At 36.4% G+C, this 15,043-nt stretch overlaps 1 protein-coding gene across 6 annotated transcripts in view; it reads right to left on the bottom strand.

Moving 5' to 3' along the window:
* The window catches only part of LOC132257059 (plasma membrane calcium-transporting ATPase 1), a 37,160-nt gene that overhangs the window by 4,861 nt on the left and 17,256 nt on the right, over positions 1–15,043 (bottom strand). For 3 of the 6 annotated variants that reach the window (XM_059753763.1, XM_059753762.1, XM_059753765.1), the window contains one exon: positions 8,618–14,628. In XM_059753763.1, the coding sequence (XP_059609746.1) occupies positions 14,338–14,628 (291 nt within the window). In that variant the 3' untranslated portion in view covers positions 8,618–14,337. Of the gene's footprint in view, positions 1–8,058; positions 8,187–8,617; positions 14,629–15,043 lie in introns of those variants that run through there. The other 3 variants (XM_059753767.1, XM_059753766.1, XM_059753761.1) reach the window with 3 other exon arrangements.

Here is a 15,043-nt window from a genome sequence, read left to right as displayed (position 1 = left end):
CCCCGGATATGTTTTTTGGCGGTAGTTAGTGGTAAGGCGGCAATGTTGATGACAAATTTCTTGATATTTGTAAGTCATAAATTTTGTGCCAATGTCACACTAGTTTGAGATAATTTCTTAGTATTTCGATAGTCCAGATTGAGACGTTTCCAAAATGGGGTATTTTTTCCAACGAAACTGTCGAATCAGAATTATAACTGATTGATTCCAGGAGCTTAATTTCAAATTACATATAAAAATCTCCATGCGTTCCTTCCTGCGTATCAAATCGAGTTGGCTACGGAAAAATCCATTGTAAATCCCAGCTAGATACCATAAGCTCACGCGAACCCTGTGCTTACTAACATTTTTTTACTCTGGCTCTTATAAGCCTTAGCGCTCCTGCTTAATTTCTTATGGTGAAAACACAGCTTTGGTAATTTAAAAATTGTTTTAATTCATCTCTTTTTTCCTCACGCGAGTCGTGTATTTTCCTTCCTGCTCACGACATTTTTATGTCGAGTATGTGCCTGCAGATTTCACGTTGGGCACCCGCGCTGAATTTGGGTTTGATGTGTCTGACAATGCGATTGCTGTCAAAATAGATAAATTTTATATGTAAAATCGAGAAAATCGTCAATGAAATGAATTTTAGTGTGGAATAAACTCAAAAATAATTTGATTTCGTTCATAATGAGCCATCATTGTGGAGAAAATCAGATTGTGTGAATGCGCCTAAGGTTGATCTGCAGACCAAAATTCAAAAGGGAATCGGACGGGACCGACATGAGATGGTATGAGCAAAATGCTGTGTTTTCACCATTATGGTATCACATGAGATGGTATGAGCAAAATGCTGTGTTTTCACCATTATGGTGAAAACATAGTATTTTGCTCATACCATCTCGGGTCGGTCCCGTCAGATTCCCTTTTGAATTTTGGTCTGCAGATCACCTTTTGGCGCCTTCACACAATCTGATTTTCTCCACAATGATGGCTCATTATGGATGAAATCAATAAATTTTTGAGTTTTTTCCACACTAAAATTCATTTCCTTGACGATTTTCTCGATTTTCCATATGAAAATTATCTATTTTGACAATTTTGACAACAATCGCATAGTCAGACACATCAAACTCAAATTCAGCGCGGATTGCCCAATGTAAAATCTGCAGGAACACACTCGACATAAAAATGTTGTGAGCAGGAAGGAAAATACACGATTCGGGTGGGGAAGAAAAAGACGTTCGTGAACAAATTACAAATGCTGTGTTTTCACCATTACGATCCTTGTTTACTTGAGCGAAAATCTGCGTAAAACGGATCCGATTTTATTACTAAACGCGACACGATGGGAAAACACTCACTCGTAGCTTTCATACAGCAAAGTATCATGGATATCGACATTAAATTTCTCATATTTACAGTTATGGAGTAATTTTCTGCAATGTTTGTTTATATTTTCGGCTAACAACGGTATTTATTGCCATATTCTTCCAAGAAGTAAATTGCATTTTCAACCTTTTTCAAATGGCAATATAAAGTTAAACGTTTTCTGTGTTCTATGATTGTTCAAATAAAAATCATTTGAAATGTGGAACACGGGGTACATAGAGTAAACAGCAGTGAAATGCAGTTTCAGTACATTTCATGTGTGGTACGTTTTTTTAAAACCAATGCTAGCAAAACCCTGTATGAAGCAAAAACAAAAATTTAAAAATTCATGAATATGTATGACGTATTCAACGGCCAGTGAGTGGTTCAATTAAAACGATGGAATGGCCAAATTGTTTTTAATCATTTATTTTCCATACGACGTTTTGGGGGCATTCGCCTCCTTCTTGAGATCTGAAATAATGATCAGACCTATTTTTTTACATGAGAATATAGACAGGAAAAAATATTTTCTGTTAGTTAGGGTTCTTTCAGGTTGGTCAAGACTCTTCATTTTACCCTTGATAGAGACGAAAGAATGGGCGGAATTCTGACACCAAGATAAAGACTAAGAACAAGATTTCGAGACGATTTGGTATTCTAACACAAAGATTCCATGATAAAATAGTCACTTTCTCTTTATTTTTAAATGCGAGACATCAATCTGTTATATTTTGAAAATTGTAATTCTGAAGTCGAGATATAAACTATATGTACAATTTATTCTCGTCAGTTGGACAAGATGTGCTCTCGTGTACAGGCTTAGTGACAATGAGAGATAAAGTTATTCATGCGAACTTTGCACTTATATGCGAGGAGCAGCGATGGTACTTCTGAGTATCAGCTCCTTCATCCACTCGCGCAGCAGCGCGTTCCATAAAACAATTCCCTCTACAAAGTGGGAATCGTGGAGAATGTGACTCCTCAATCTCGACACATGGAGAGAGAAAGACCTGACAAGCGACCCGGCAGCCATAAGCTCATCGTGATAACTAAGCCGGCAAGTAAACGGAAGCCGTGAAATAAAATCAACGGCTCTGCCTTCAACAGACTGTGCCGCAAATAGGATTGCCTCAGGATCTGCTCTCCTAAAGTCCCTAACCAGGTGAGAGCGGTAATTGGTTTCAACTCGAGGAACCGGGAAGAAGAAATGAATGAGATCATGGTTCGAGAAGCCAAATAGAGGGTGTTGATCATACTAGTGGATAAGATCCCGATGGCGGAGGTCCAGGTCCAGTAAAGAGTGCTCACGAGTGGCACTGAAAGGCAAGTGGGCTAAAGAAAATCTAAAGCATAGGGATTGAAAGGCTGACGCGAGATAGGTGTTCGCCAGCAAGTTGATATTGAGCTCCCATAAGATGAAATGTTGCTGTTGTTGATAAAATAAAGATATCGAGACGAAAATATCTTGGAATTGGTAAAATATTTAAAGTACCTCACCGAGGTGCTTTAAGTCTTTAAGTGTGTGTTATGAATTGTGATTTTATTTAGAAATTTCGCCGAAATCGTAAATTTAAACACCAATAATGAGCTCTTAAGTGAAAGGAAGTTTTTTTTTCTTGCATTTGCGTATTTTTAAGTGATAAATTGAATTCTATAATAAAAAGCGGAAAAGGTGCATAAGTTATCAAATTGTGAACGAAAAAATGTGACGCAGACAAAGACAACTCGACAAATACTCCTCATCTTAAAGGGATGATTTTTAAGGTTATTCATAAATATGTTTTTCAAAATATTCAAACACTTTATTCGGCACTTTTAAAAAGAACAGTTCTCTTGCGAGGGCGCGAAGAAGTCTCACATTGTGGGCTGATTGATCTGGAAGTGCTCTGTGATCGTAATTCTCTGAGGTTGGATAAAAAGTCTTCTCCCAAGTCCACAGTATTGATGTAAGGAAGAGGAAAACTCTGGGTAGACTTAGAACATCCTCGGCTCGGCTGTGAACAGCAGCATCGCCGTCAATTTCCAAACACCCGTGAAGGGAATAAGTATTTTTTTCTTTAAGCTGCTCAATCGCGACTTGGCCGGTCCACCACCGGGTGCTCCATGTTCAGCCCACTTGGTTTTTCTGGCACTGTACCCTTCTCACTGCCAATCGGAACATTTTAAAGTCGATCTTCGTTCTCCATCGCTGTAAATGTGCCACATCAAATTGATACGCTGATACGCATTTTCAGGTATTCCTGGCCTGTTTCGAGATCTCATGTTCACCTTGGCCCGCGAAATGCTCGGCTACTTCTTCTTCGGGGGCTACGAGGGTTCAGGGCAGCTCATGATGAAGCCCGGCCAGTGTAAGGACGATACTGAGCCACTAAGAACCATAGCAGTGGGCGCGTTTGGCAGAGTTGTGCTGTGGACAGTGATCTTCCCGGCGGACGTAATTAAGAGCCACATTTAGGTAGCGAGCCTGAGAACAAGCATGATGCAAGTTGGCTTGCAGATTTATCGCACGGAGAGTTTTTTGGCACTGTACAACGGATTACTGTCGTCCGTCATCCGCAAGATTCCTGCCACAGCGGTGCTCTTCCTCGTCTACGAGTATTCCAAGACACTATTGACTCTGCAGGAGGCTCTTCAAATACACCGTGCTATCATCTGGCGCGGCCAGTTTCCGCCAAGTATACCAGAGAATCTAAAGCGGGAGGGAGTTGTATCAAAATACAAGTAAGATTGAAGGGAAACACAATGTTTACCATCTCAGGATGGTGTCTGATTAGTCACAATTGTGATCAGGTTCAGCCTAGGTTGTCCAGTAAGGCTGTTGTTGTTCCTCACGAGAATGAGGCTACCCTAGTCTATTCTCATGCCACGTGGGAAGATGTTGAGCTGCAAATGAATGCTTACTTTTCTGCGATCAGGAGCTGGCCTGAGACCAACGGTATGGTCCTAAGTTCGAAGACCGTGCGCATGGACTTCGGAGGGAGGCCCAGTGGTAGCGGTGACGAGGTGTGGCACTCCTCGCGTTGCGCTCGCGCTGCTGATGCTTGCCTTGCCCATAGATTGCGTTCCGGCCTTCAAATACCTGGGTGTCACCTTGGACTCGGAGCTGACATGGAAGGGGCATATTAGCCGTATAACCAGTGGCCTGCGCTGCATTGCCCGCCAGATGTACTCTCTGAGAGCGTTATGCTCGGAGCATCTGATGCGGGTTATCTACTTCGCTTTGGCGGAGTCGAGACTCAGCTACGGCCTTCTGATCGGGGGCAATGCTTGCGAGACTCATCTGTCCCCGCTGACAAGATCCCAGAAGACCATCGTAAGGGTGATGGCGCGCTGGCCGGAAGGCCCACTCCTGGCCACTGTACCAGGAATGGGAGATCTTGTCCCTGGGATACCTATTTGTGTCCAGGATTGTGGGTGCCTTTTTGGGCGCCCAGGCCGGTCTGAGGCCTGACTGTGGATTCTTCTGCCCCTCGCCGGAGATGAGGGGAAGAGAGCTCCTGATGGTTCCCAGGCCGTTCTTAGAGCGCTTCAAGAGATCGGTGAACTATACTGCATCGACCGTCATTAATAATATGGTCCGCGAAGGTGTTGCCCTCAGCAGGACTTCGATCAGGAACTGGCTACTTGGGACTCCTCCAGAGGAAGTCCAGACAAGAAGCAGGCCGCAATACGGCAGCTAGCGCTGTCATGATATGCGCCTCACTGATACGGCGCCAAAACAGCCCCTATGGGTAATGGCGCGTCACTCTACTTATGTACAAAAGGATGATCAATAAATGACTGAATATACGCCAACCACTATCGTTAAGATCTCCAAGTTCTCTTTGTCCGGACGATTTCTCAGCAAGAACTCCTGGGAGAGAATCTAGCCAGCGTAATCTTCGCGAAATGAGTCCTTCAGTGACAAAGCTTCCTTGCCTTTCTTGTTTAACGCCATCACAATGTCGTGACGCTTGTACTACGACAATGCGTGGTAGATTTGCGATGATTCCTATCCATACACATGATCGCAGACTTCTTTAATCTCCAGCAGTATCATGTCCGCTGCTGAGAGTTTGTACCGCTGTTCCTTGGTCGGGATGTAGTTGAGGATACTCTGCTGTTGTTTGAGCTCAGAAGATTCTGGCAAATGCGATGTAGTGTGAAGCGGCAGAATGATGAATAGAGACAAGATAAACAAAAGAGTCCAAATAGCCAGATTTCGGAAGAATCTTGACGAAGAAGTATAAAAAACTTAGTTTTGAAGTTATGTTGTTAGGCAAACTTACCAAAATACCTGAATAAATTTGGTGAATTGTGCGGAAATGCATTTTCTCCCATTCGTGTGAGATCAGGCGATGCAGATGACCTTAGAATTGACGACACAGAGTTTACAAAACGGCTTTATATTCACCATGACTTTATTTACACTTGAGCCGCGCGAGCATTTCACAGAATATCCCTTCGACCAATACTTAAAGGGGAAATTAGCAGATGCACTAAATCCGACCAAGAATGTAGCACAGTTCAGAATACCAAATCTTTAAATGTGAATAGATTTGATATCTTGGACTTTATCTTGGTGTCAGAATACCGCCCAATATCTTTGATAATTCGTGACTGACTCAGGACAGTCAAGACCTTTTGTGTTACCTTTGGAAGATGTAAATGGGTTAGATATGGCTGCAAGGAGTCATTCAGTCGGAATATCTAATCTGAAGAGTGATGGGATTGTCTCGATTGGACGTGGTCATGCACCTAGCAATTCCTCTGCGATCTTTCGCCTGTTTCTCACTACACCTCAACCATAACACAACAGATCCACGCAAAATCCTCACATTTGACCCGGGGTAATGCGCGCGAAAAAGGAGTAAGGTAAAAGCAAGGGAAAAAAAAACTTCTTCACTTCTTTTCACGAGATTAGAGGGTTCACGTCTTAATGGTTTGGTGGGTGGTCTGAGGCAAGTTATACTCTCACTCGAGTATTGGCACGCCATAATTTGTCGCAGTTTAGTACTGACTAAAATCTGTGGTTTAGATTGGTAAACAATAGATTTTTAATTTAATTTGTACAAAAAAAAAATCACATAATTTCATACCTCAAGACTGAGAAAAGGACCTCGAATCATCGTACGGACAATAAATCAGTAAATAGCATTTAGCCATTCTGTCCTTTGAAATGAATCAAAAGAATTATTTGAAGAAAAAATTTCGAAAAAGGTAACGAATACCTCGTTATTGAGCCAAATCCGCACTTGGGAAATTGCATCGGAAGTATTACATGTTTCTTGCCCGGTCATAGATTGGATAATATATAAAATAACAGAAAAAAATCGCCTTTGGTCGTATTTTTGCTGGTGCACGTGACTTTTTCTATACAGCAATAATGAAAAAAACTAATCGAAAAAATTCTGTTTATGGGGTAAACCTTAGGGTGAACGGAAATGAAATTTCGCTTGGGCATGTATCGAGGAAATATATCCAAAATAGTGCCCTACATATTGAAAAAAATATTCCAACATTATAGTTTTTACGTTTTATAATATTTATGTAAATTTGTGTGCTTAAAAAACTTGCACATTTTCACAAAGTGAAGCACAAATGCCTTTTTCTAACCAACAAGAAATAGTCTGATATGTCAGAATGTTTTGTGGCACAAGTACAGTTTACTGAACACAATCCTATTGGCTGCATCTATTGACACATGATAACTAGTATTGTCACAAATATGTTAGAGTACTATTATTCAGGTAATTTATATTTAATGGAATATAGCGGCAGAATCGATATGTTTTCACCAAAATTCTTGTGACGTTACCAATTATCATGTCCTAAAATATGGAGTCGATTAGAATGTTCTATCTTTACACATGCTCGAGATAAGGGCTAAAATGTGAGGCGGAAAATAAGCTCTTGTAGGAGAACTCGAAGATTAAAGACTTGGAGTAAGATATTTCTGAAAAGGATGAAGCCCAAAAATAAAAAGTTCCACAGAATAAGAGTGTAATTTTTACACACTTTTAATAGTAGTCAAAATTGTGACACCTTGCGAAAGGCAATGTGTGTCATAAGAATAAGTGATTGTATTTGAATAATTGATGAATGTAATGTAGCTTACAAAACTGATATTTTTTTTCTAATAAAAATTATTGATCCAATCATATTTTCGTCGAAAGCTACTGTAATAATGGCAAACCAGGAAGGAAGTGAGCAATAAAATAGTTTTTATGCTGTTCGTGAGATTCACAAACAAAAACTGTGATTCCACGTTTGTGGTAGACTCAAAAAATTATATTGAATCTACATATATTGAGTCTACGGTTAGACGTCGGTGGACGCAATCTTGGCTCATAATAGCTTCAGCGAAATAAATATATATTCTATTCTACATTATATATATATATATATATATATATATATATATATATAAAATAATATTATACAATGGCCGATATTAAATTACACTCATTTGATTTACAGAAAGCAATTAAAAAATTATATTTCTTTCTTTTCTCAGCGACCTCAGACGTAATTCCTATGCACCGAGTATGTTTGATCTACTATTTATACAGACAATGAATTATAGTTTGCAAAACTATTATATGCTGTTTTAGTAATTCAAACAGAGAGAAATTATAAGCTCAAATCTATATGTTAAAAGCATTATTTCAAGCCCCAAATAAATCAAATTTAATTTGGAAATTCGAAGATGAATTGACTTACAGTGGTCGCCAGGTGTTAATTGACACCACGGCGACCGGTGACATTTATTCAATGCTTACAGCTTGATCAGTGGAGCTTTTGCTGTAGGGCACCGGAATCAATCGCTCTTGCAACTCACCACCTATAACCTGGTGTTGAAGAGATGACAAAAAGAAAAAAAGAGAGAGAAGTAGTAAAAAGCGGCCGTATATTGGCTTCACAACATCCAATTATGTGAGCTGGCATGTAATCCTCAATCTTAAAACAGGACTTCATGAAATCTAAGTGAATTTATCATGTTTTTAGATTACCTCACATTTACTAACGATCACTTAACAGTTTAAAAAGAAAGTAAGAAATTTCTTGTCGTGGCCTCGAGAACTCAAGCAGTTTCAAGGCCAACGGCCAGGATATATATATATATATAATATATATTATATATATATATTATATATATATATATATATATATATATATTATTATTATATATATATATATAATACATTTCGGAAATTCACTTTCAACTTATATAATCATAAAGATAAATAAAAGTGTATAAATTTAAATAATATTTGCTGATAAATTTAAAGAGTATCTTCTTATATATGAAAATTAGTTTTGGTTGGTGTATTTTACGTCCATTGGAGTTATTGACTAAATAAATTTTATGGATGGATATTTTGCTATTTACACATCCGAAACGTTATAAGAAGAATAAATTTGCATAAGGGAAAAAGGCCTTTCCATCGTGGGTTTTAATAGCTTGGCTGCTTTTTTATTATCTTATTCTAAGGTTTACAGAAGTTGCTAGCTAATTCATAGTCTTAGCAAGAATTCCGAAAAAAAAGTTTGCAAAGTTTGCAGGAGTATTCAGCAGCGAAGATAGCTTTGATACTCGACGCTCCTCTAACGAAAATGGCATGGTAAAAGGATCAGTAGGAAGTTTTTGAGAAATGGAAAACGACCTTATCAAATCTAAAGTTTAGGAGAAAGTATTCAAGGGAAAGGAGTTTTATGTCTTGCATTATGTTGATACTTGCAACAAAGGTTTACACCGGTCGAAGGTTTGTGCCAAACAATGACGAGTATACTGTAGCCTATTTCAGCATGAAAAACAATGAGAATAAAGTGAAGTATGACTCAAATTAATTAACAATTTCGTCTATATTGACATTATTATAGGGATTGATATCAAGTCATTTCAAATTAAATTTAAAATATATTGTGTGTCCATATGAACTAAAACAACTATATTTTTTCTATTTTTGTCTATTACGATCTATTTTTGGGGAAAACTTTGTATTATATAGTTCTAAATATGCCCGTACTATTTAGTTTAAACTACTTCCAGCCGATAACGGAGAGAATATTAAAAATATCTGAGAATATGGTTGAATTCAAAACAATTAGTCAAATTATACATGATGATTTAATCTAAAGTGTTACTTCATTTCATTACAATTTATGCACTAAAATAAATGCGGATAATGATGTAACTTTTCCATGATAATGTCACCAACCTAATTTTATCACCTTCACATCTAAACGAATTTTTTTCCATAAAAAAATCTAATCTGATCGTGATTTTATTGAGTTTACCTTAAAATTATGGCAAAAATAGAAAAGAGATAAATACTACATACTGCTTTAATACATAATCTTTAGATTGCAATATTTGGTTGTGATATTACCTATAATTCAGAATGCACTTTCGTTTTTTTTTTCTAACCTCATGGCATGTATATTCTCTACTAAATGTTGTATCAGACCCTTATCTTCACTTTTGTTGAGCTGTATTGGAATTCTTCCAGAAAGATTACCTTTAATTTATATATCTTATTGATGATATCAGTTACTACAAGGTATGTATTTCAAGGTATGCCCATGTACATTATTTATATATTAACCCTGAATTTAAAAAAAATCGTGAAGATAATTTAAAAACTTCTCCTAAAACAGAGCACTAGTCTATAATGCTTAGTAAAATATCTTTATAGCATATAAAGAATTACTTACCAGATTTATCATCTTAAATTCCACTCTCATAATTAGAATTTTAATAATATTACAGAAATAAAAAATAGAGACTTAGAAATCTTTGATAGTTAAGCTAACTTCAAAAAATAATAATTTTTGGATTTGCTTCCTTTCCATACGGTGATTGATGAAATGTTAGAAATCAAAACAATAAGTAAAACATTACAACATTAGCTTTGCAACCAAATTATTAATTATGCAATTAATCCCAGTAATCCGCAAAGCGGCGACAGATTTTTATATGTTAATGTATGTTTGTGTCTATTGCCCTAAAATCAATTTTCGCACGTGTCGTGGAAAAGAGGGATTAGTTTAGATTGAATGCCTAATCAGAGAAGATCTTATTGAATATAACCCCGATCCTCCACAGTGGGACGCAGCGAAGACTGAGCACGGGTGCTCAGAAAGAGACCCTGATAGAGCAGATTGAAAACTTTCTCTTTAGCCCATCCGGATTAGGCAATGTCTTTGGTCACCATCGAGACCTTCTTTCATTCGGCTTTGATCTCAGCCAAAGAAAGCCATGATTTTCCAAATTGCGGTGACCACGAGGTCAGCTTATGGCTGCCTCATGGAATTTTATTCAAGAGCCTAAACTAAAACCTAAGAATAAAAAAACTAAAGAATCCATTTCGTTTGTGTAAACCTTTTACAGATTTTTTTTTTGAAAGAAATTATATCTTTCCTGAGTAATGTTTTCCCTTCTGAACTTTATTAAAACATCTTCTTCCCATTTTACTGCAATTTATTTGATAGATAACTGTGATTTGTGCCAAAAATCGGTTTTTTTTCTAAACAAAAATGACGCAGGTAGCAGCAGGACCGCATTGTCTTTGCATTTCGCACGTTTTTCACAACCACTTCTCTACGGTAATTTTTAATGAACATGATTTATTTTCCACAATGTACTTTTTCACAGCGTTTTTCCACTCCCGACGTAATTTTTACCGTGATTCGCTGGAAAAGTGAGATAAAATATAAAAATAACTCCTAAAATGTATTAGCGTGCATTAAATTTTTTTCTAAAATTAGTTGACCTTGACTTTTATTTGTTTCGGTTCGAAGGCTAATTGTAATTTTCAGTAGTGTGATGAAAAAAGTAATTGTCATTTGGAGGAAATTTGTATTATATAATTGAATTGGTACTTTGACGGACAAATATACAATAATATATGCCAAATTGTACATTATAGTTACATTTTTCTGGCATCCTCAAAGCCTCTGTATTTTCCATAAAATAGATCTTTATTTGAATGCCTGATAATGTCCACTTTTTTTTTTAATTTGACAATAATGATGTAAACACAGCATTTTGCGGAAAACCATTGATCGGGTTCATCTCCTTTTTCACCACGCGTATCGTGTATTTTTCTTCCTACTCGTATAACATAGTCTGCAGAATTTGACTCTGTCTTTCTGCAGATTATGTTCTGCGAGCAGAAAGGAAATACACGATACGCGTGGTGAAGAAAGAAACAAACTCGATCAATGGTTCGCTGCAAAATGCTTTGTTTTCATCATAAGGAACTTCTCTTGACATCCCTATTGGGTGTGATACTTGAGAAAATATTTTAACAGATTGATAATATATGTAATAAATATTAACATAACCCTGTGAAACACAATTTAATCACAGTGGTTCTATTTACATAATTCTGGAATCACGGATACGTCGATCATCAAAAATACTGCACAGAAAATAGAAGATTTCGTCGACTAAAATATTTCGTTTGGACATATTTATATGCAAGGTAATTACAATTTGACAACATTTTCGTTAGAAATTGAGCTGTTTAGACGATCGAGAATTTTTTCCTGCAGTCTGTTTTCGACCACAAGCAGAAAGAGTAGACACAATGCTATCTATTCTCTCTCTTATGTGATTAAGAAAAGTTATAACGTCAGCATTGCAACATAAGTACATGGAAATCTTTACGCTTTGTGTCGTCACAAACACGTTTCAATTTTAAAAATGTCACCGCTTTAAAACATGCTGTCTTATCAAACATAAAAATAACTTATATGAACTTTTTAGGAGAGTTTGATTTAAAAATATGTTGATTGAGAAACTTTTTATGTAGTCTTACATTTTAACTTTAGCTCAATATACTCTGTAGTTATGTGTATTATACAATTAAATCCATGCTCAAAGTTACACAAAACTCTAATACAATTATTTTAAACGGTGCGAAAAATGAAATAACTGAAATAACCATTGATCATTAAAACAATTTTCCAAATTTCATTTTAAACAGTAATGTGAAAGATTTAGCATTTCATCATAATTTTGTGATTTCTTTCTAAGTATTCACGGTTTTAATTTGCAATAACATTTTAACGAGATTCGATAATGAAATCTACTAGAGGAAGAAGAGGCAGGTTTGTTCAACGGGGCACCACTGTATTTGATAATTATCTCGTTTATTAAAAAAAATATTAGTGTGGCTGTTTATGACAGTATGTACTATGATCTGACTTTTGGTAAAAAAAAATGCAGAAGCCAAGCCCTTACGTCTACACGTGATAAATGTTAAATACAATGCTCCTCCGTTTTCCAATGCTGTTTCATTTCCACCTGCTTCATACAATAGCCGATGTATTTTATTGCACACAATGATATTTTTTTAGAATATGAAGGTAGAAATAAAATCTAACGTAAATTCATGAACCTATTATGTTTATGGCTGAGAAAGCAGTTTTCAAGTTCTCTTTCTTGAAAATATGAATAGAAATATTAAAGAAATATTCTACGCCTGTTTTGCAATGTTTCTAAAGGAAACTTGTAATAAATGTAAGTAAAAAATCATAGTAGTTCATTTTCCGAGCAAACGTCATAGGTTTATATAAATATATATCTGTTTGAATTGTGTTGAAAATATACATTCTTGATATCCATATACAAAAACCTTACTGAAAACATCATGAGTCACAAGTAATACTTTTTAATAAATTGTAAATGGAAATTTTATCTGTGATTTCTTCAACGTAAGAATAAAATTTTAATTACACTACAAATGTTACCACTTCAGTGATTCTGAAAATATAAAATAATACAATCGACCCACCAGCACTAGTTTTTATTCACATCTAAAATGCATTTGGAGAATGAAAACAAATCGCGCCAAGATAATGTGATTTTGAATGAATTTTAAAGTGTCCAGAAAGCATTCGGTTTCAGCATGGTGTAGAAATATTTTTGCAAGTCGAGACACAAGTCTGACATTGATAAATCAGTTTTGTTTGTAATTTATTTCTTTGACCATCAAAAGTATGCCTGTAATCAAGCCATGCGGCATTATATTAGTTTGTTTAACTAATTATAGAGACTCAAGACATGTCGAGTAATGGTAGAACTTCAAAATTGCATTTATTTTTGTATGTTTTTGTAAATTTACTTGTGTGTACTGACTTCTTGACTTTTACCACAAATTGAAAGAAATTATTATCCAAATTCTGCGCGTATTTACAGTAAAATCAATCGTTTTATTATTTTTCATATGACCAATGAAGTCGTAGGAAAGTTCACGGATTGGGAACGAAGTAACGTCGGAAGAGGTCAAGATAACGAGATTTAAGACTAATAATATCGTTTGGGTAAAAATCTTAAAAAAAATAGCCCAATTGTATTTAAACCCAAAAATAAATTCGAAATTCTGATCAGAAATTAAATCTGATTGCTAACTGAAGTAAACACGATAATCATTCAATCATGAACGCGAAAAGTTTTTAGAACTAGGAATGAAATTCTTCTTTAAAATAATAATGAAACGTTTTTCTGAATGTATCTTAGGGTAATCATCTCAGTTTCTTCCTCCATTTATATTACCCTGCGAATCCGAGGGTAGGGGCTGTAAAAATGTAATGATTACCCTCCCAGGAAATTCAAAAAAAGCATATCATCGAGCCTGGAACGATGCAAATTTCTGTATAAGCGTTGAGAATAAGTGTTGGAAACCGTTTCTTGAAGTAGTAATGTTAGTGGCAGAAGAGCAACTGGACAATTTCGACGGTTATCTTTGGTCACTACCGACTCTAGTCAGGTGCCATGAGAAACAGTTGCTTTGTTTCTTCTACAAATTCTAACTAGTGCTGGGGGTCGAATACAAGCTATAACTTATCAATAGTCTGCATATCGAACAAATTCACAGTAATACCACTATTAGTTGTGGTCCACTACAGTGCATATTAATACGCAATTTTAGAGGAATGGTGATGTGTAAAGTGTAAGTTTATGACAGGAAGTGGGAATGAGACAAAGAGGCTTTAAATGCGCGTCTCTGTGACGGGTTTAGGTAAATCATCATTGAATCCGCGAGAATTATTATTTGACGGCACTTTTGGCTCCTCATCTATATAAATAATGTCTGTAGCAGTGACCCCGTTAGCAGCACGGTGCCCGGGGTTGTTTAGAGGCACTAGAAGATGCGTCCCACCTGGTTGTTGATGCATGATGCCGGTTGGACTGCGTGAACTGCGCAAGCTATGCAAACTGTGAACCGATCGACGCTCTTCCAAATCCTCCAGTGTAGACCTAAAGGCGCGAATAACGCGCAACTGTAAAACATAACAGAAGAACATATTTGTTCACCCGAGGTGTTCATCGGGTCGTATGTCCATCGATGGCGGTTGAAATATTTTTTTTTAGGATTGTTGGTGTGTTGTAGGGGAAGTTGTCAGGATTGTATCCATATATAAAGATGAATGGTAGAGGTCGTGTCGTGTGATAGAATGGCAGGCATTAACGGATTAGTTGCGGCAGGCGTTTATTTATTTTGGACACAGAGGCGCACGGCATTTCCAATATGAGGTTCAGGGCGTAACATAAAAAGAAAAAATAGAAAAAAACAAAAATAAAATAAAATATAACATAAAATCTAGGGCAAATAAAGTGGAACTACATACATAAAAAAGTAAAAAATAGCTTTGATCTAAGGAAGTTATCGCATTTAAACAAACAATTAATAATATT

This window comes from Phlebotomus argentipes, unplaced genomic scaffold, assembly GCF_947086385.1.
Source record: "Phlebotomus argentipes unplaced genomic scaffold, Phlebotomus argentipes genome assembly contig_75, whole genome shotgun sequence".
Classification (NCBI taxonomy): Eukaryota; Metazoa; Arthropoda; class Insecta; order Diptera; family Psychodidae; genus Phlebotomus; species Phlebotomus argentipes.
Note: the sequence above shows the minus strand (reverse complement) of the source record. Positions and strands in the feature narration are given on the sequence as shown.